At 43.5% G+C, this 20500-nt stretch overlaps 1 protein-coding gene across 1 annotated transcript in view; it reads left to right on the top strand.

The window, feature by feature from the left end:
- The window catches only part of NARS2 (asparaginyl-tRNA synthetase 2, mitochondrial), a 64172-nt gene that overhangs the window by 18178 nt on the left and 25494 nt on the right, over nucleotides 1–20500 (top strand). Inside the window, 4 exon segments of the mRNA XM_056561271.1 lie at nucleotides 1291–1371; nucleotides 4101–4201; nucleotides 10835–10967; nucleotides 13589–13687. Coding sequence (XP_056417246.1) covers nucleotides 1291–1371; nucleotides 4101–4201; nucleotides 10835–10967; nucleotides 13589–13687 — 414 coding nt within the window.

Below are 20500 nucleotides of genomic sequence, written 5' to 3'. Positions count from 1 at the left end.
GCATGCCCGGACAGCCAACGGCTGTCCGGGCATGCTGGGAATTGTAGTTTTGCAACAGCTGGAGGCACACTGGTTGGGAAACCCTTGCGTAGACTGATTGATACAGCTTATCTGAACTCCTCTCTTACAGCTATACGACGCGCCCTTATCTGGGAACCGCCGTCTATCACCATATTATCCACTACCCCTTTTTTTAAAGGGGTACTCCGGTGGAAAACATTATTTTTTTTTTTATCTTTAAATTAACTGGTGCCAGAAAGTTTAAAACGATTTGTAAATGACTTCTATTAAAAAATCTTTACCCTTCCAGTACTTATTAGCTGCTGAATACTACAGAGGAAATTCTTTTCTTTTTGAATTTCTTTTCAGTCTTGTCCACAGTGCTCTCTGCTGACACCTCTGTCCATATCAAGAACTGTCCAGAGCAGGAGAAAATCCCCATAGAAAACCTATGCTGCTCTGGACAGTTCCTGACACGGACAGAGGTGTCAGCAGAGAGCACTGTGGACAAGGCAGGCTGGGAGTTGTAGTTTCTCAACAGCTGGAGACACGCTGTTTGGGAAACACTATGCTATATACATTTTTATAATAGTAGCCTATGGGCAATGTATCCCTAGTACGTTGTTAATAGCTTTTCCTGCTGTACATGTAATACCTAAGCTATAAACATGGTGTGAACAGAGCCTTATACTTAGTTTCTCACACTAATAACCTGATTCAAGCACTTAAAGGGGTATTCCAGGAAAAACCTTTTTTTTATGTATATATATATATATCTCAACTGGCTCCAGAAAATTAAACAGATTTGTAAATTACTTCTATTAAAAAATCTTAATCCTTTCAGTACTTATGAGCTTCTGAAGTTAAGGTTGTTCTTTTCTGTCTAAATCCTCTCTGATGACACCTGTCTGGGGAAACGCCCAGTTTAGAAGAGGTTTGCTATGGGGATTTGCTTCTAAACTGGGCGTTTCCCGAGACAGGTGTCATCAGAGAGGACTTAGACAGAAAAGAACAACCTTAACTTTAGAAGCTCATAAGTACTGAAAGGATTAAGATTTTTTTAATAGAAGTAATTTACAAATCTGTTTAACTTTCTGGAGACAGTTGATATATAAAAAGAATTTTTTTTTCCTGGAATACCCCTTTAAGTTACCATGTAATTATTCCTGTGACGTCATGTACCCCCCCCCTTGTAAATCCCGTATTATCCTCTTGTAGAGAGGACGTCACCGCATTGCCGGATAATGTCCTGCTGTGTAATTTAACTCTCTGCCTTCTCTCCGGTGATAGAGTAATGGATACGTTCACATCCACACCCCCGTAATTACTTCCAACGACTGCGAAGGCGCCGGAGAACTCTTCCAGGTGGAGGTAAGTGTGGAAATTGGCGCAATTCTGTAACCAGGAGCCATTAAAGGGTTATCCAAGAAAAAACTTTTATATATATATATCAACTGGCTGTAGAAAGTTAAACAGATTTGTAAATTACTTCTATTAAAAAATCTTAATTCTTTCAGTCCTTATGAGCTGCTGAAGTTGAGTTGTTCTTTTCTGTCTAAGTTGCTCTCTGATAACACCTGTCTCGGGAACTGTCCAGAGTGGAAGGAAAGCCCCATAGCAAACCTATTCTACTCTGTGCAGTTCCCGAGACAAGCAGAGACGTCAGCAGAGAGCACTGTTGCCGGACAGAAAAGAACAACTCAACTTCAGCAGCTGATAATTATTGGAAGGATTAAGATTTTTACATAGAAGTAATTTACAAATCTGTTTAACTTTCTGGTGCGAGTTGATATATAAAAATAAAAAAAAGTTTTTTCCTCGAATACCCCTTTAAAGGGAAACGGAGGAGCTACATTCTTGCTTTTTGTTTTTTCTCCTATTGCAGTGTTATTTTTCCCTGTTATCAGCCATTTTAGGCTGGGGAGAAATAGACTGTTGTCTTCTTCACCTAGATAAGGGATAGTGTTGCCATAGCTAGTTGGACGGCTTCTTCATTTCTTAAAGGGGTACTCCGGTGGAAAACATTTATTTTTAATTTTTTTTATAAATTGGTGCCAGAAAGTTAAACACATTTGTAAATTACATCTATTTGAAAATCTTAATCCTTCCAGTACTTTTCAGCTGCTGTATTATCCACAGGAAGTTCTTTTTCTTTTTAAATTTTCTTTCTGTCTGACCACAGTTCTCTCTGCTGACACCTCTGTCCGTGTCAGGAACTGTCCAGAGCAGGAGAAAATCCCCATAGCATACCTCTCCTGCTCTGGATAGTTCCTGACATTGACAGAGGTGTCAGCAGAGAGCACTGTGGTCAGACAGAAAAGAACTTCAAAAAGAAAAGAACTTCCTCTGTAGTATACAGCAGCTGATAAGTACTGGAAGGATTAAGATTTTTACAAAGAAGTAATTAACAAATCTGTTTAACTTTCTGGTACCAGTTGATTTAAAAAAAAAAATGTTTTCCACCGGAGTACCCCTTTAAACCTGTCTAGGACCCAGGGCGTACCTGTACGCCAGTGGGAATTCCGTTCCCCGCCACTCGCCGGGTGGGGACCGGACCGGGATGCCTGCTTAAATCATTCAGCAGGTATCCCGTGACAATGCCTGGGGGGCTCCTGAGACCCCCCAATGTCGGCAATCACCGCAAATCGCTAGTCAATTCAGACCGACAATCTGCAGCGATTCTGGGTCATACGGGTCTCCGGTGACCTGGAAAATAAGGGGGATCGGGGTTGTCCAAGACACTCATGATCCCCTTGAAGGGATAGGAGTGAGGTGGCAGGGGTGCCACCCCTCCTATCCCTGCTATTGGTCAGTCGGAAGCAGATCGGGGGCGGGGGGTTACAGTTTGGTTCCCCCGCTCTGCCCACCCACGGTAGTCCGGGCAGAGCGGGGGAACTGTGCTAGGACCGGTGCTGGAGGTCACTTACCGGTGGCGAGCGGCGTTCCTGCTGACTACGGAAGCTGTTAGGTAGTTGCCTAGCAACATCTGGAGGGCTACAGTTTGGAGACCACTTTACAGTGGTCTCTAAACTGTAGCCCTCCAGATGTTGCAAAACTACAACTCCCAGCATGCCCGGAAAAAAAAAAGAAAGTTTTCCACCAGAGTGCCCCTTTAAGCTCACAGCAGACTGTTTAGGCCAGTGTTTTCCAACCAGTGTTCCTCCAGCTGTTGCAAAACTACAACTCCAAGCATGCCCAGACAGCCGTTGGCTTTCTGGGCATGCTGGGAGTTGTAGTTTTGCAACAACTGGAGGTCCACAGTTTGGAGACCACTGGTTAAGAGGGTCTAAATTTATCTATGGGGTCTGTATTTATTTAGGCAGCCTGGTCTAGGCATACATTAAAGGGGTACTCCGGTGGAAAACTTTTTTTTTTTTTTTTTAAATGAACTGGTGCCAGAAAGTTAAACAGACTTGTAAATTACTTCTATTAAAAAATCTTAATCCTTCCAGTACTTATCAGTTGCTGTATGCTCCACAGAAAGTTATTTTCTTTTTGAATTTCCTTTCTGCCTTACCACAAGTGCTCTCTGCTGACTGGTGCCAGAAAGTTAAACAGATTTGTAAATTACTTCTATTAAAAAAATCTTAATCCTTCCAATACTTATTAGCTGCTGAATACTACAGAGGAAATCCTTTTCTTTTTGCAACACAGAGCTCTCTGCTGACATCACGAGCACAGTGCTCTCTGCTGACATCTCTGTCCATTTTAAGAACTGTCCAGAGTAGAAGAAAATCCCCATAGCAAACATATGATGCTCTGGACAGTTCCTAAAAGGGACAGGGATTTGTAGTTTTGCAACATCTGGAGGGCCACAATCTAGAGATCACTGTGCAGTGGTTTCTAAACCGTGGCCCTCTAAATCTTGCAAAACTACAACTCCCAGCATGCATGAACAGCAGATTTGCCTTCTGATTGGTTGGGCTCATAACATGGGTGGAATATCGAAACTGGTGGGAAGGGAAGTGGAACCAATCTTTTACCAGCCCCCCCCCCCCCCCCCTTTAACTCTTATTGGTACGCCCCAATATTGGTACGCTCCAATCTCAGGACTGTTGTAATGCTGATTTTTCACAATTTTTTATTCTCATATCTCTTAGGCTTCCCACAGAAATGGCGCACAGGAGGGTGATGGGGGGTTCTTTGGGGTCCCTGCGTTCCTTACCGTGTCCGGACAGCTGCACCTGGAGACCGTGAGCGGGTAAGATGGGGAATCCGCATCATATAAACATTCTGCCACATTATATAAAATCTGTATTTGCAGCAGGTATTTAACCTGTTATTGCCCATAAAATGCGCACGACGGGGATTTTATCAAACAATATAGGCGGCTTTTTTTTTCGTCTAAATTTGTCGCAGGAAAAGTCACAGGCTGGTCCCGTGCGACTTTTCCTGCGACTTTTCATTTAGATTGTTTCATTAATAATTAGATCATTTTGGGCGGTGGTCACTAATTTATCATGTGCGACTTTTTCTGCGAAAAATCGCAAAAAAATAAAAAGTTGCCCGGACCAGATATAGAAGGGATCACAGGGCAATTCAACCCTGCCCTATATCACTCCATGGGACAATTGTATTAAAGGGGTACTCCGCTGCTCAGCATTTGGAACAAACACGCCCCCTCATGATGTCACTACCCGCCCCCTCAATGCAAGTCTATGGGAGGGGACGTAAAGCCCCCTCCCATAGATTTGCATTGAGAGGGCGGGGCGTGACGGCATGAGGGGGCGGGGCTATGATATCACAAGCTGCTGCCTCCAGCGTTCGGAACAGTTTGTTCCAAACGCATGAGCAGCGGAGTACCCCTTTAAAAAACTTTTTTTTTTTTTTTTTTTTATTTAAATCAACTGGCTCCAGAACGTTAAGGGGGTCATCCAGGAAAAGCTTTTATATATATATATATATCAACTGGCTCCAGAAAGTTAAACAGATTTGTAAATTACTTCTATTAAAAAATCTTAATCCTTTCAGTACTTATGAGCTTCTGAAGTTAAGGTTGTTCTTTTCTGTCTAAGTGCTCTCTGATGACATGTGTCTCGGGAACCGCCCAGTTTAGAAGAGGTTTGCTATGGGGATTTGCTTCTAAACTTGGCGGTTCCCGAGACACGTGTCATCAGAGAGCACTTAGACAGAAAAGAACAACCTTAACTTCAGAAGCTCATAAGTACTGAAAGGATTAAGATTTTTTAATAGAAGTAATTTACAAATCTGTTTAGCTTTCTGGAGCCAGTTGATATATATAAAAAAAAGTTTTTTCCTGGAATACCCCTTTAAACAGATTTGTAAATTACTTCTATGAAAAAATCTTAATCCTTTTAATAATTATCAGCTGCTGAAGTTGAGTTGTTTTCTGTCTGACGACAGTGCTCTCTGCTGAAATCTCTGCTTGTCTCGGGAACTGCACAGAGTAGAAGAGGTTTGCTATGGGGATTTGCTTCTAAACTGGGCGGTTCCCGAGACACGTGTCATCAAAGAGCACTTAGACAGAAAAGAACAACCTTAACTTCAGAAGCTCATAAGTACTGAAAGGATTAAGATTTTTTAATAGAAGTAATTTACAAATCTGTTTAACTTTCTGGAGCCAGTTGATATATAAAAAAAAGTTTTTTCCTAGATAACCCCTTTAAGGTCTGTGCGACTTTTAATACAATTGTTGCACGGCCCGCCACTGCTCTGCAACATTTAACCAGAGCGCAATTCAGCGTCCGTTCATCAACGCCCGTTCACCGCATGATAAATTTGGTGCACAGCCGCCACTTTCCCGGCAACTTGAAGGTGGCTTCTATCCTCCGAGCATGTGACCGTACACGTCTCCCTGACTCCTCCACTGCGCCTGCTCTCCTTGCTTGGTCGCAGTGTACCGCTACGGAGGAGGCAGAGTGCCATGTATGGTCACCTACATTTCCATAAAAAGGAATTTTACGAACAGGGGGACGGAGAGAGAACGGGGCAGCAGACAGGGTGCAGTATATAAGGAAGTCTGACGGGCAAACTACCCACAGGGGGGACCTACATAAAGGGGACCAACTACCTACGGGGAAGGGTCTTACTCTTACAGGGGGCAAACTACCTTACATACAGGGAGCTAACTATCTACAGGGGTCCTACATACAGGGGGCAAACTACCTACAGTGAAGAATGTATCTATAGGGGGCAAACTACATACAGGAGGGTCTTACAGTGGGACAAAAAAGTATTTAGTCAGCCACCAATTGTGCAAGTTCTCCCACTTATAAAGATGAGAGTGGGGTGGGGATGATGACAAGGGGATGATGAAGGGGGGGTGTGAGATGATGACAAGGGGATGATGAAGGGGGGGTGTGAGATGATGACAAGGGGATGATGAAGGGGGGTGTGGGATGATGACAGGGGGATGATGAAGGGGGGGTGTGGGATGATGACTAGGGGATGATGAAGGGGGGATGATGACAAGGGGATGATGAAGGGGGGGTGTGAGATGATGAAAAGGGGATGATGAAGGGGGGGTGTGGGATGATGACAGGGGGATGATGAAGGGGGGGTGTGGGATGATGACTAGGGGATGATGAAGGGGGGGTGGGGATGATGACAGGGGGATGATGAAGGGGGGATGATGACAAGGGGATGATGACAAGGGGATGATGAAGGGGGGGTGGGTGGGGATGATGACAAGGGGATGATGAAGGGGGGGTGTGGGATGATGACTAGGGGATGATGAAGGGGGGATGATGACAAGGGGATGATGAAGGGGGGTGGGGATGATGACAGGGGGATGATGAAGGGGGGGTGTGGGATGATGACTAGGGGATGATGAAGGGGGGATGATGACAAGGGGATGATGAAGGGGGGGTGTGAGATGATGACAAGGGGATGATGAAGGGGGGGTGTGGGATGATGACAGGGGGATGATGAAGGGGGGGTGTGGGATGATGACTAGGGGATGATGAAGGGGGGGTGGGGATGATGACAGGGGGATGATGAAGGGGGGATGATGACAAGGGGATGATGACAAGGGGATGATGAAGGGGGGGTGGGTGGGGATGATGACAAGGGGATGATGAAGGGGGGGTGTGGGATGATGACTAGGGGATGATGAAGGGGGGATGATGACAAGGGGATGATGAAGGGGGGTGGGGATGATGACAGGGGGATGATGAAGGGGGGGGGTGGGATGATGACTAGGGGATGATGAAGGGGGGATGATGACAAGGGGATGATGAAGGGGGGGGTGGGGATGATGACAGGGGGATGATGAAGGGGGGGTGTGAGATGATGACAAGGGGATGACGAAGGGGGGTGTGGGATGATGACAAGGGGATGATGAAGGGGGGGGTGTGAGATGATGACAAGGGGATGATGAAGGGGTGTGTGAGATGATGACAAGGGGATGATGAAGGGGTGTGTGAGATGATGACAAGGGGATGATGAAGGGGGTGTGTGGGATGATGACAGGGGGATGATGAAGGGGGGGTGTGGGATGATGACTAGGGGATGATGAAGGTGGGATGATGAAGGGGGGGTGGGGATGATGACAGGGGGATGATGAAGGGGGGTGTGAGATGATGACAGGGGGATGACGAAGGGGGGGTGTGAGATGATGACAAGAGGATGACGAAGGGGGGGTGTGAGATGATGACAAGAGGATGATGAAGGGGGGGTGGGATGATGAAAAGGGGATGATGAAGGGGGGGTGTTAGATGATGACAAGGGGATGATGAAGGGGGGGATGTGTGGGATGATGACTAGGGGATGATGAAGGGGGGGGTGGGATGATGAAGGGGGGTGTGGGATGATGACTAGGGGATGATGAAGGGGGGATGATGACAAGGGGATGATGAAGGGGGGGTGTGGGATGATGACGGGGATGATGAAGGGGGGGTGTGGGATGATGACTAGGGGATGATGAAGGGGGGATGATGACAAGGGGATGATGAAGGGGGGTGGGGATGATGACAGGGGGATGATGAAGGGTGTGTGTGTGAGATGATGACAAGGGGATGATGAAGGGGGGGTGGGGATGATGACAGGGGGATGATGAAGGGGGGGTGTGAGATGATGACAAGGGGATGATGAAGGGGGGTGTGGGATGATGACTAGGGGATGATGAAGGGGGGGTGAGATGATGACAAGGGGATGATGAAGGGGGGGGTGGGATGATGACTAGGGGATGATGAAGGGGGGGGGGGGTGTGGGATGACAGGGGCATGATGAAGGGGGGGTGTGGGATGATGACAGGGGGATGATGAAAGGGGGGTGTGAGATGATGACAAGGGGATGATGAAGGGGGGGTGTGGGATGATGACAAGGGGATGATGAAGGGGGGGTGTGGGATGATGACAAGGGGATGATGAAAGGGGGTGTGAGATGATGACAAGGGGATGATGAAGGGGGGTGGGGATGATGACAAGGGGATGATGAAGGGGGTGGGGATGATGACAAGGGGATGATGAAGGGGGGATGATGACGGGGGTCTGGATGATGACAGGGGGGATGATGTATTTCCCACCCTAGGTTTATAGTCAAGTCAATAACTTTTCCTGGGATTTTGGGGTGAAATTAGGGGCCTCGGCTTATATTCGGGTCGGCTTATACTCGAGTATATACGGTAAGTAATACTTTTTTGCCCCACTGTACTGGGCTAACTACATACAGGGGGGTCTTACATACAGGGGGCTAACTACATACAGGGGAGGGGTCTTGTATACAGGGGGCTAACTACATACAGGGGGGGGTCTTACATGCAAGGGGAAAACTGCATACACTGGGGGGACTAACTACATACAGGGGGCAAACTACATACGGGGGGGCTCTTACATACATACAGGGGGCAAACTACATACAGGGGGGGTCTTACATACAGGGGGCTAACTACATACAGGGGGGTCTTACATACATACAGGGGGCAAACTACATACAGGGGGGTCTTACATACATACAGGGGGCTAACTACATACAGGGGGGTCTTACATACAGGGGGCTAACTACATACAGGGGGCTCTTACATACATACAGGGGGCAAAGTACAAACAGGGGGGTCTTACATACAGGGGGCTAACTACATACAGGGGGCTCTTACATACATACAGGGGGCAAACTACATACAGGGGGGTCTTACATACATACAGGGGGGTCTTACATACAGGGGGCTAACTACATACAGGGGGCTCTTACATACATACAGGGGGCAAACTACATACAGGGGGGGTCTTACATACAGGGGGCTAACTACATACAGGGGGCTCTTACATACATACAGGGGGCAAAGTACATACAGGGGGGTCTTACATACATATAGGGGGCAAACTACAAACAGGGGGGTCTTACATACAGGGGGCTAACTACATACAGGGGGCTCTTACATACATACAGGGGGCAAACTACATACAGGGGAGGGGTCTTACGTACAGGGGGCTAACTACATACAGGGGGCTCTTACATACATGCAGGGGGCAAACTACATACAGGGGGGTCTTACATACATACAGGGGGCAAACTACATACAGGGGGGGGGGTCTTACAGGGGGCTAACTACATACAGGGGGCTCTTACATACATACAGGGGGCAAAGTACATATAGGGGGGTCTTACATACATACAGGGGGCTCTTACATACATATAGGGGGCAAACTACAAACAGGGGGGTCTTACATACAGGGGGCTAACTACATACAGGGGGCTCTTACATACATACAGGGGGCAAACTACATACAGGGGGGGGTCTTACATACAGGGGGCTAACTACATACAGGGGGCTCTTACATACATGCAGGGGGCAAACTACATACAGGGGGGTCTTACATACATACAGGGGGCAAACTACATACAGGGGGGTGGGTCTTACAGGGGGCTAACTACATACAGGGGGGTCTTACAGGGGGCAAACTACATACAGGGGGGTCTTACAGGGGGAAAACTACATACAGGGGGGTCTTACATTCAAGGGGAAAACTACATACACTGGGGGGTCTTACATACAGGGGGCTAACTACATACAGGGGGCTCTTACATACATACAGGGGGCAAAGTACATACAGGGGGGGTCTTACAGGGGGCTAACTACACACAGGGGGGTCTTACAGGGGGCAAACTACATACAGGGGGGTCTTACAGGGGGCAAACTACATACAGGGGGGTCTTACATACATACAGGGGGGGGGCTTACATACAGGGGGCTAACTACATACAGGGGGGGTCTTACATACATACAGGGGGCAAACTACATGCAGGGGGGTCTTACATACATACAGGGGGGTCTTACATACAGGGGGCTAACTACAGGGGGGTCTTACAGGGGGCAAACTACATACAGGGGGGTCTTACAGGGGGGGTCTTACATACAGGAAGCAATCTACATACAAGGGGCTTACCACCTACAAGGGGAGTCCTAACTACAAGGGACAACCTACCTACATGGGGGGCTTGTGTACATGGGGCTAACTACCTACAGGTTGTAGTCTGTGCAGATATATAAACAATAGAATAATTATGCTGCTCAGATATATTTAAGCTGAGGGTGACTGCTCATGGGCTCCCCCTACAGTTCTCCTACTAACAGGGCACCTGATCTCAGTATCACAGGGAAACCACTGTCAGATCCTATTGATAAGACATAGATGGGCCCTTTGTTCTATGTAAAAGTAGGGTGCCAGAAGTTGGACCTTCCTTGTTCTATGGTCTAACTCAGTGTTTCCCATCCAGTGTGCCTCCAGCTGTTGCAAAACTACAACTCCCAGCATGCCCGGACAGCCTTTGGCTGTCCGGGCATGCTGGGAGTTGTAGTTTTGCAACAGCGGGAGGCACCCTGGTTTTGGAAACACTGGTCTAACTGATCAGTTTCCATAATATTTCCACGCAGAGGGTTCAGGAGAGCCTTCACCTTCGGCCCGACGTTTCGAGCGGAGAATTCGCAGAGCCGGAGACATCTGGCCGAGTTCTACATGGTGGAGGCCGAGGTTTTCTTCACAGAAAGCTTGGAGGACATTACGCAGGTGGGTACTTAGAGGGATGATACATTAAGTGACTCTGCACAACCGCTGATTTTGTTTGTTCCCCCATTTGGCTCTTGGGGGCGCTGTTCAGTTCTATTAGGTTACACAACGTTTACTGCTATTGAGATCTATGTGCAACTTCTCAATATCACGTGGAACAAGACTTGATATTTTTATTTAAACATATAAACTACCTCCACCATAACAAGTCAATATCACAGTGTATACAAAAGGATACATTCATCATGCCGTCGCCTTAAAGGGGTACTCCACTGGAAATATATATTTTTTTTTTTTTTTTTTTTTTTATCAACTGGTGAAAGAAAGTTAAACAGATTTGTAAATTTCTTCTATTGAAACAATCTTAATCCTTCCAGTACTTATCAGCTGCTGTTATGATCCACAGGAAGTTCTTTCTCTTTTTGAATTTCCTTTCTGCCTGCTCTCTGCTGACACCTGCTGTGCATTTTAGGAACTGTCCAGAGCGGGAGCAAGAAGATAGATAGAAAACCTATCCTGCTCTGGACAGTTCCTAAAATGGACAGAGGTGTCAGCAGAGAGCACTGTGGTCAGGCAGAAAATAAATTCAAAAAGAAAAGAACTTCCTGTGGAGCATACAGGAACTGATAAGTACTGGAAGGATTTAGATTTTTTTTTTTAATAGAAGTCATTTACAAATCTGTTTAACTATTTGGCACCAGTTGATTTAAAAAAAAAAAAAAAAAAATGTTTTCCAGTGGAGTACCCCTTTAAAAATTAGAAGTTCCGCTTTAACCCTTCAAGGTGTTACTCAATTTTATATATGATGTGACCAAAACTAAAAAATGTTTTAATAGTTTGGACAATGCCACACACAGTGATACCAAATATACCAAATAGTGTTTTTTGGTTTTTTTTAAAGCATTTTTTAGTTGGAAAATGGAAAAAGAGGGGTGATTTGAATTTTTTTTCGATTTTCAAAAAATAGTAAAAAAAAAAAAAAAGATTTACATTTTATAAGTCCCCGTATGGAATTATTATAAGCAATCAATGAGGTGGGTAAAATACTGGTTAATGTTATGCTATGGCAGAGCATTGGTCAGTGAAATATGTGCTCTGCTTTTACAGTCTGTCTGTGGAACGCTGTATTAGCGGAGCCAATATGACTGGCGTGGAAGCCTCCAGCCCCCATATTAACCAGTCAACCCCGGCATGCGTAGGTGCCAATCAGACCCCTGAAATGCATGGCAATGGTAATTTTGCCTTTAACCCCTTAACGACGCCAGACGTAAATGTACGTCCTGGTGAGCTGGTACTTAACGCACCAGGACGTACATTTACATCCTATGCATAACCGCTGATAGCAGCCAGAAACCCGCCAGTAATGGCGGACATCCGCGATCTCGCGGATGTCCGTCATTAACCCCTCAGATGCAGTGATGAATACAGATGCCGCAGCGATCCGATCTTCCACAACGGAGCACGGAGGTCCCCTCACCTGCCTCCTCTGCCTTCCACGGGTCTTCTGCTCTGATCTGAGATTGAGCAGACCAGAGCAGAAGATGACCGATAACACTGATCAGTGCTATGTCCTATGCATAGCACTGAACAGGATTAGCAATCGAATGATTGCTGTAAATAGTCCCCTATGGGGATTATTAAAGTGTAAAAATAGAAGTAAAAAAAAAAGTTTAAAAAAATGTGAAAACCCCCCCAATAAAAACGTAAATTGTCCCATTTTCCCTATTTCACCCCCAAAAAGTGTAAAAGAAAAGATTTTATATACATATTTAGTATCGCTGCGTGCGTAAATATTCCAACTATTAAAATAAAATGTTAATGATACCGTATGGTGAACGGCGGGAACATTAAAAAAAAATCCAAAATAGCTGCCTTTTTATAACATTTTATTCCCAAAAAAATTAATAAAAAATCTATTAAAAGTTTTAAATAAGCAAATATTGTATCAATAAAAAGTACAGATCACGGCGCAAAAAATGAGCCCTCATACCGCCGTTTATACGGAAAAATGAAAAAGTTATAGGTCTTCAAAATAGGGGGATTTTAAACTTACTAATTTGGTTAAACAGTTTGTTATTTTTTTTTAAGCGCAACAGTAATAGAAAAGTATGTTATCATGGGTATCATTTTAATCGTATTGACCCAGAAAATAAAGAACACACGTAATTTTTACCGTAAATTCTACGGCGTGAAAACGAAACCTTCCACAATTTGCAAAATTGCGTTTTTCTTTTTCATTTCCCCACACAAATAGTATTTTTTTTGGTTGCACTATACATTTTATGGTAAAGTGAGTGATGGCGTTACAACGGACAACTGGTAGCGCTAAAAACAAGCCCCCATACTAGTCTGTGGATGAAAATATAAAAGAGTTATGATTTTTTGAAGGCGAGGAGGAAAAAACGAAAAGGTAAAAATAAAATTGTCTGAGTCCTTAAGGCCCAAATGGGCTGAGTCCTTAAGGGGTTAAAATGCCAGTCGGCATTGATTGCGGCATCTAAAGGGTTAAATGACCACAGCCGCTTCTTACCGAGTATGAGCTCGAGTCGTATTTAGGTACTCGTAGGAGGTGGCGGAGGTTGATCCTGTGACTCACTACACTTTCTCCTTTCTTCTTCTAGGTTATGGAGAATCTATTTAAAGACACAACCGCAGCATTACTGTCCGCGTGCCCCGAAGACATGAACCTTTTCTTTAAGTATGTGTCCCCGGGACAAGAGGTGAGTGTGACGTGTGATCTGCACAATAACATCTGATTCAGGGATTAGTCCCCGTTGTCTTCTGCTTTCAGGTTTTTAAAGGGTACCTCTCATCAAAAAAACTTTTGATATATTATAGACTAATGTATGCAGAATAACTTTACAATTGCATGTTATTAAAAAATATGCTTCTTTCTATTTAATTTTCCACTTTGAAGAAATGACCACTAGGGGTCTCCCTACCAGTCCTGGCAGCAAGCATTTCAGACTCATGCTGGAGTCCTAAACACTAGGAGCTGCCAGTCTGCTTTGTTCACAAAGGAGAACACTCAGAGCTGCCTGCCTGCTTTGTTCACAGCCTGTTTGGCTGTGAACAAAGCAGGCTGGCCGCTCTGAGTGTTTAGGACTCCAGCACGAGTCAGAAATGCTTGCTGCCAGGACTGATCGGGAAAAATACAATAGAAAGAAGCATATTTTTCATTAACATGCTATTGGAAAGTTATTCAACATTCATTCATCTAAAATATATCAAAAGTTTATTTGATGAGAGGTACCCTTTAAAGGAGTTGTCCAGGATAAAAAATAAATATATGTTTTTCCAAAAAACGCACCACCCCTGTCCTCAGGTTGTGTGTGGTATTGCAGCTCAGTTCCATTAAAGTCGATGGAGCCAAGTTGTAATGCCACAGCCAACCTGACGACAGGGGTGGTGCTGTTTTTGGAAGTAATAAATGCTGTTTTTCTATTACTAGATAACCCCTTTAAAGAGGTCCTGAAGCCTCCCCAGGCATTTTGATTTTTTTAATAGCCTTTCAAAATCTTAGGGTGCCCTAAGTTTTCTTATTTTATTAATTCGCCCCCACCATCAGTTCTCATTGTGGCCAAACCCTAGTGGTCTCCAAAGTGTGGCCCTCCAGCTGTTGCAAAACTACAACTCCCAGTATGTTTGGCTGTCCGGGCATGCTGGGAGTTGTAGTTTTGCAACAGCTGGAGGCACACTGGTCTGAAAACACTGGCCTAGACAGTCCGCTGTGAGCTTAAAGGGGTTATCCAGGAAAAAACATTTATATATATAGAAAGAAATTGGAAATATCCGCAGCACACTGAGTAGTAAATTTCAAACAAGTTTTATTCCATCACAGTGCGGGTGTCCAGAACAACGTTTCAACCAGCTCCCTGGTCTTTTTCAAGCTCAGTATACAATGTGCACAACACAAAATTTATAGGGGTACTAATCAAGTACCAAGATAAGTGTCAATCAAAACATAACATCAAATACAGTATAGAAAAGAATCACTCACAAAATTATGATCATATACATCATACAAAAATAGTGAAAATATGCAAATCAATCCATCATTATTTCAAAAGTGTACATAAATACCGTGCTATGTGCACCAATACCTTAATAGGTATCTGATTATATAAATCAGACACCTGTGTAAAAATTAAAAACAAAGCAGTTGCTAAGGGAAGCTCACTCACCCGGACAAACTCTGGCTTGTAAACAAAGAGACTGTGCGTGCGCGGCGGCCCAAGTCGCCGTGCATGGCGCAACATTAGAAGTAACTTCCTGTTGTTGTCTGTGGGCGGGTTCAGAACACGTCCACTCGACAACATCCGTTTACATGGGCGTAATCAGAGCGCGTTCGTTAACATGGCAACATGTCACTGGTCCCCAGCGCATGCGCAACGGACACCAACCTCCGAGACCAAGTCCCGAAAGAAGGCATCAGCCACGCAGGCGCAAACGGTCCAGTCTATCACATGTATGAACAGATATGGGAACTTAATAGCCTTAATAAAATAACAAAATCCCTCATAGAGACTAGCACGAAAATAAAAAATACGAAAAATAGAAAAAAAGGAAAAAGTATGTATAGTATATAAAAAATAAAGGAAGTAAAATAAATAAAAATAAAAAATAAAAATTAAAAAAAATAAAAAATACACAAATAAGGATAAATAATAAAAAGTAAAGATAATAATAAAAAATAAAATAATAATGATTAGCAATGGACCAAAACAAGTAAAACCCTTCTAAGGACTAATAGCACCCAGTACTTCATAAAGAGTTATGGGAATAGAAATAAAATAAATAATTATAAAAAATAAAATAAAAAATAAAAAAAGAAAAAAGTAAAAAATAAAATGTAAAAAATAATAAGTTGAAAAAACAAATAAATGAAAAAAAAGAGAGAAAAAAATGTAAAATTAAAAACAAATAAAAAACATGAAAAATAGAAAATAAAATGGAATATTTAGATAAGGTGAGTAATACTTTAGGCTCCCCCAAATCACACTGTCCAGCACGTAAATAGCTGCCCATGCTCAAATTGCGATCACAGATTACTCCACGATATAATTAAATAAAGGTTTATTGAATAAAGAAAAAAGAAAATATATAAACATCTTCTTCAATTCTTGAAATAGTCCGGTGAGTTGAGCATATCCTCCCAATCGCATACTGCAAAAGGAGCAAGAAATAAAATTCATTAATAAATCATTATAGATATCTCACACAATGTGTATACTGAGTATACAGATGCAGATAATACAAGGGCAGAGGGAGAGGACCCGTGACAAGACCACCTACCTACCCACAACCCTTGATGACACTTTAAATTCAACATTAAGGCCACCTGGCTTGAGTGTGCCCAATGTGAAGATCCATTTTAACTCTCTTCTTTTAAGTAATCCCTGTCTGTCACCACCTCTTATCAGAGGGGGGACATGGTCGATGACCATAAATCTCAGGTCACCCTCACCATGCCCCGCCTCCGAGAAGTGTTTTGGCACAGGTAAATCATCCTTATGTTTTCTGATGGTATATCTATGTTGATTTAGTCGCATTTTCATGTCCCATGTGGTCTCACCCACGTATAGGAGACCACATGGGCACCACAGTACATAAATCACATAAGAGGAATTGCAGTTTAGGTAAAAAATTAATGGGGTACTCGGTTCCTAAATTGGGATGTACAAATTTATCACCTTTTTGCATGTATTTGCAGTTAATGCAGTTTCTGCACGGAAAGCAACCCTTTTTCTCTGAAATGAAAAAAGTTTGTCTCTGTCCTTTCTTCTGTGACACGTCTGCATGTACCAGTTTGTCTCTCAGACTCGTGGCTCTTCTGTATGACATTAACGGAGGTTGCAAAAATTCTGGAATGTGTCCTAAACCTGAAAAGAGATGCCAATGTTTTCGTAATATTTTGCCTATTTCAGGGGAAGAGTCGTTATATGTGCTGACAAAGGCTAGTCTTGTCGTCTGACTTCTGTCAGTCCGTTGAGAGCTGCCCGTCATCACCCTAGCCCGCTGTCTCTGTATCAGCTGCATTGGATAACCTCTACTCCTAAAATTGTCAGTCATTCGGTCTAGTGCTTTGTCCAACTTGTCTGAAGTATCCGTGATCCTCCTTGCCCTCAGCATCTGACTGAAGGGCAAGGAGTTCACCATCGGTCGGGGATGGCAACTATCGTACCTTAAAAGAGTGTTCCGGTCTGTGTCTTTAACGAACAAATCAGTGGTCAGGCGATCTCCTTCCAGTGTAACAAGTACATCAAGGAAACTGATAGAACTAGTTGAATGAGTCAGGGTAAACTGTATGTCTCTTGTTCTACCATTGAGGTAGGCCTGAAAAGATAGAAGCTCATTAACACCTCCCGTCCAAACCAGAAAAATATCATCTATGTATCGCCACCACTCCAGGATAAACCTGGAGTGGTGGGATACATAGACGTGTTGTTCCTCAAAAAAACTCATAAAAATATTTGCATACGTCGGGGCCACATTACTGCCCATTGCAGTACCCCGACGTTGCAAATAAAAAGTACCGTCAAAAAGAAAGTAGTTGTTCTCTAACACCAGTAGTAGCAATGTAATCACAAAATCAATCTTTTCTCCTGTGTATTTAGCCCTTTGCAAACAGTTGCTGACAGCCTCTACACCCCCATCATGTTGGATGGAGGTGTAGAGGCTGACCACATCAAATTACGCTATTATAGCACCATTCGGTATAGTCAATCCTGAAATCCTTTGCAAAAAATCGCTAGTAATGTATCTATGACACCCTCGGACTATTGAATATGTCATTTATCAGTTTGCACATTGGTTTATTTTATATTAATCATTATTATTTTATTTTTTATTATCATCTTTACTTTTTATTATTTATCTTTATTTGTGTATTTTTTATTTTTTTAATTTTTATTTTTTATTTTTATTTATTTTACTTCCTTTATTTTTTATATACTATACATACGTTTTCCTTTTTTTCCATTTTTCGTATTTTTTATTTTCGTGCTAGTCTCTATGAGGGATTTTGTTATTTTATTAAGGCTATTAAGTTCCCATATCTGTTCATACATGTGATAGACTGGACCGTTTGCGCCTGCGTGGCTGATGCCTTCTTTCGGGACTTGGTCTCGGAGGTTGGTGTCCGTTGCGCATGCGCTGGGGACCAGTGACATGTTGCCATGCTAACGAACGCGCTCTGATCATGTAAACGGATGTTGTCGAGTGGACGTGTTCTGAACCCGCCCACAGACAACAACAGGAAGTTACTTCTAATGTTGCGCCATGCACGGCGACTTGGGCCGCCGCGCACGCGCAGTCTCTTTGTTTACAAGCCAGAGTTTGTCCGGGTGAGTGAGCTTCCCTTAGCAACTGCTTTGTTTTTAATTTTTACACAGGTGTCTGATTTATACAATCAGATACCTATTAAGGTATTGGTGCACATAGCACGGTATTTATGTACACTTTTGAAATAATGATGGATTGATTTGCATATTTTCACTATTTTTGTATGATGTATTTGATCATAATTTTGTGAGTGATTCTTTTCTATACTGTATTTGATGTTATGTTTTGATTGACACTTACCTTGGTACTTGATTAGTACCCCTATAAATTGTGTGTTGTGCACATTGTATACTGAGCTTGAAAAAGACCAGGGAGCTGGTTGAAACGTTGTTCTGGACACCCGCACTGTGATGGAATAAAAGTTGTTTGAATTTTACTACTCAGTGTGCTGCGGATATTTCCAATTTCTGCTTACACATGGATCCCTGACCCGGGTCTGGACTCTGCGTGCACCGAATTTTTCTTTTTTTTGGGTGCTGCTCTCCTTCTACTATATATATATATATATATATATATATCAATCAACTGGCTCCAGAAAGTTAAACAGATTTCTAAATTACTTCTATTAAAAAATCTTAATCCTTTCAGTATTTATGAGCTTCTGAAGTTGAGTTGGTCTTTTCTGTCTAAGTGCTCTCTGATGACACGTGTCTCGGGAACCGCCCAGTTTAGAAGAGATTTGCTATGGTGATTTGCTTCTAAACTGAGCGGTTCACGAGACACGTATCATCAGAGAGCACTTAGACAGAAAAGAACAACTCAACTTCAGAAGCTCATAAGTACTGAAAGGATTAAGATTTTTTTAATAGAAGTAATTTACAAATCTGTTTAACTTTCTGGCACCAGTTGATTAAAAAAAAAAATATATATATATATAATGTGTTTTCCACCGGAGTACCCCTTTAACACAACCGGAGCACAAATCTCTTTCCTGTCCTGATCATTTGCTACAATGTGTCAGTAAAGTCCAGGCTATTTGGCTTCTCATTAGGTCTGTACAGGTTTTCAGTATCCGGATGTATTAGCCAAAAAGTTTCCCATTCACTGACAGCAAGCAGAGATAATGAAAACGGCAGCTATGTTGAACACACAGAGTGTGTTAGGACTTTGAACACTAGGAAGTTGGTGTTTTTCTTTAATTAGCCAATTACAGCTTTATTGACATGAAAAGCCACAAATGAACCGCGTTTTTATTAGCTGAGGACTTTTGTTTTGCCGTCTAACCTGTCAGACGTGTAAATTAAAGGGGTACTCCGGTGGAAAACTCAATTTTTTTATAATTTTTTTAAATCAACTGGTGCCAGAAAGTTAAACAGATTTGTACATTACTTCTATTAAAAAAATCTTAATCTTTCCAGTACTTATCAGCTGCTGTATACTACAGAGGAAATTCTTTTCTTTTTGGATTTCTTTTCTGTCTGTCCACAGTGCTCTCTGCTGACACCTCTGTTCATATCAGGAACTGTCCAGAGCAGGAGAAAATCCCAATAACAAACACATGCTGCTCTGGACAGTTCCTAAAATAGACAGAGGTGTCAGCAGAGAGCACTGTGGTCGTGACCTAAAAGAATTTCCTCTGTAGTATACAGCCGCTAATAAGTACTGGAAGGATTAAGAATTTTTAATAGAAGTAATTTACAAATCTGTTTAACTTTCTGGCACCAATTGATTTAAAAAATAAAAAAAAGTTTTCCACCGGAGTACCCCTTTAAGATGTGGCGGCCGGCAGATCCCCGAGCGCTCAGTCACCTGGTGTATATAGTGTTTCTTCCTGACACTAAAGCTGGCGGCTTATAATAGTCCGGGCCCTCCACATATGGAGGTTCCCAGGTTAGGGATATTGGGCGACATATTAAAAACTTAAAGGGGTACTCTGCCCCTAGACATCTTATCCCCTATCCAAAGGATAGGGGATAAGATGTCAGATCGCCGGGGTCCCGCTGCTGGGGACCCCAGGGATCGCTGTTGCAGCACCCCGCTGTCATTACTGCACAGAGCGAGATCACTCTGCACGTAATGACGGGCAATACAGGGGCCGTAGCATCGTTACGTCATGGCTCCGCCCCTCGTGATGTCACGGCCCTCCCCCGTCAATACAAGTCTATGGGAGGGGGCGTGGTGGTCGTCACGCCCCCTGCCATAGACTTGCATTAAGGGGACGGGCCGTGATGTCATGAGGGGCGGAGCCA

This window comes from Hyla sarda, chromosome 2 (genome assembly GCF_029499605.1).
Source record: "Hyla sarda isolate aHylSar1 chromosome 2, aHylSar1.hap1, whole genome shotgun sequence".
Classification (NCBI taxonomy): domain Eukaryota; kingdom Metazoa; phylum Chordata; class Amphibia; order Anura; family Hylidae; genus Hyla; species Hyla sarda.
This window is presented reverse-complemented; position numbering and strand designations above follow the sequence as displayed.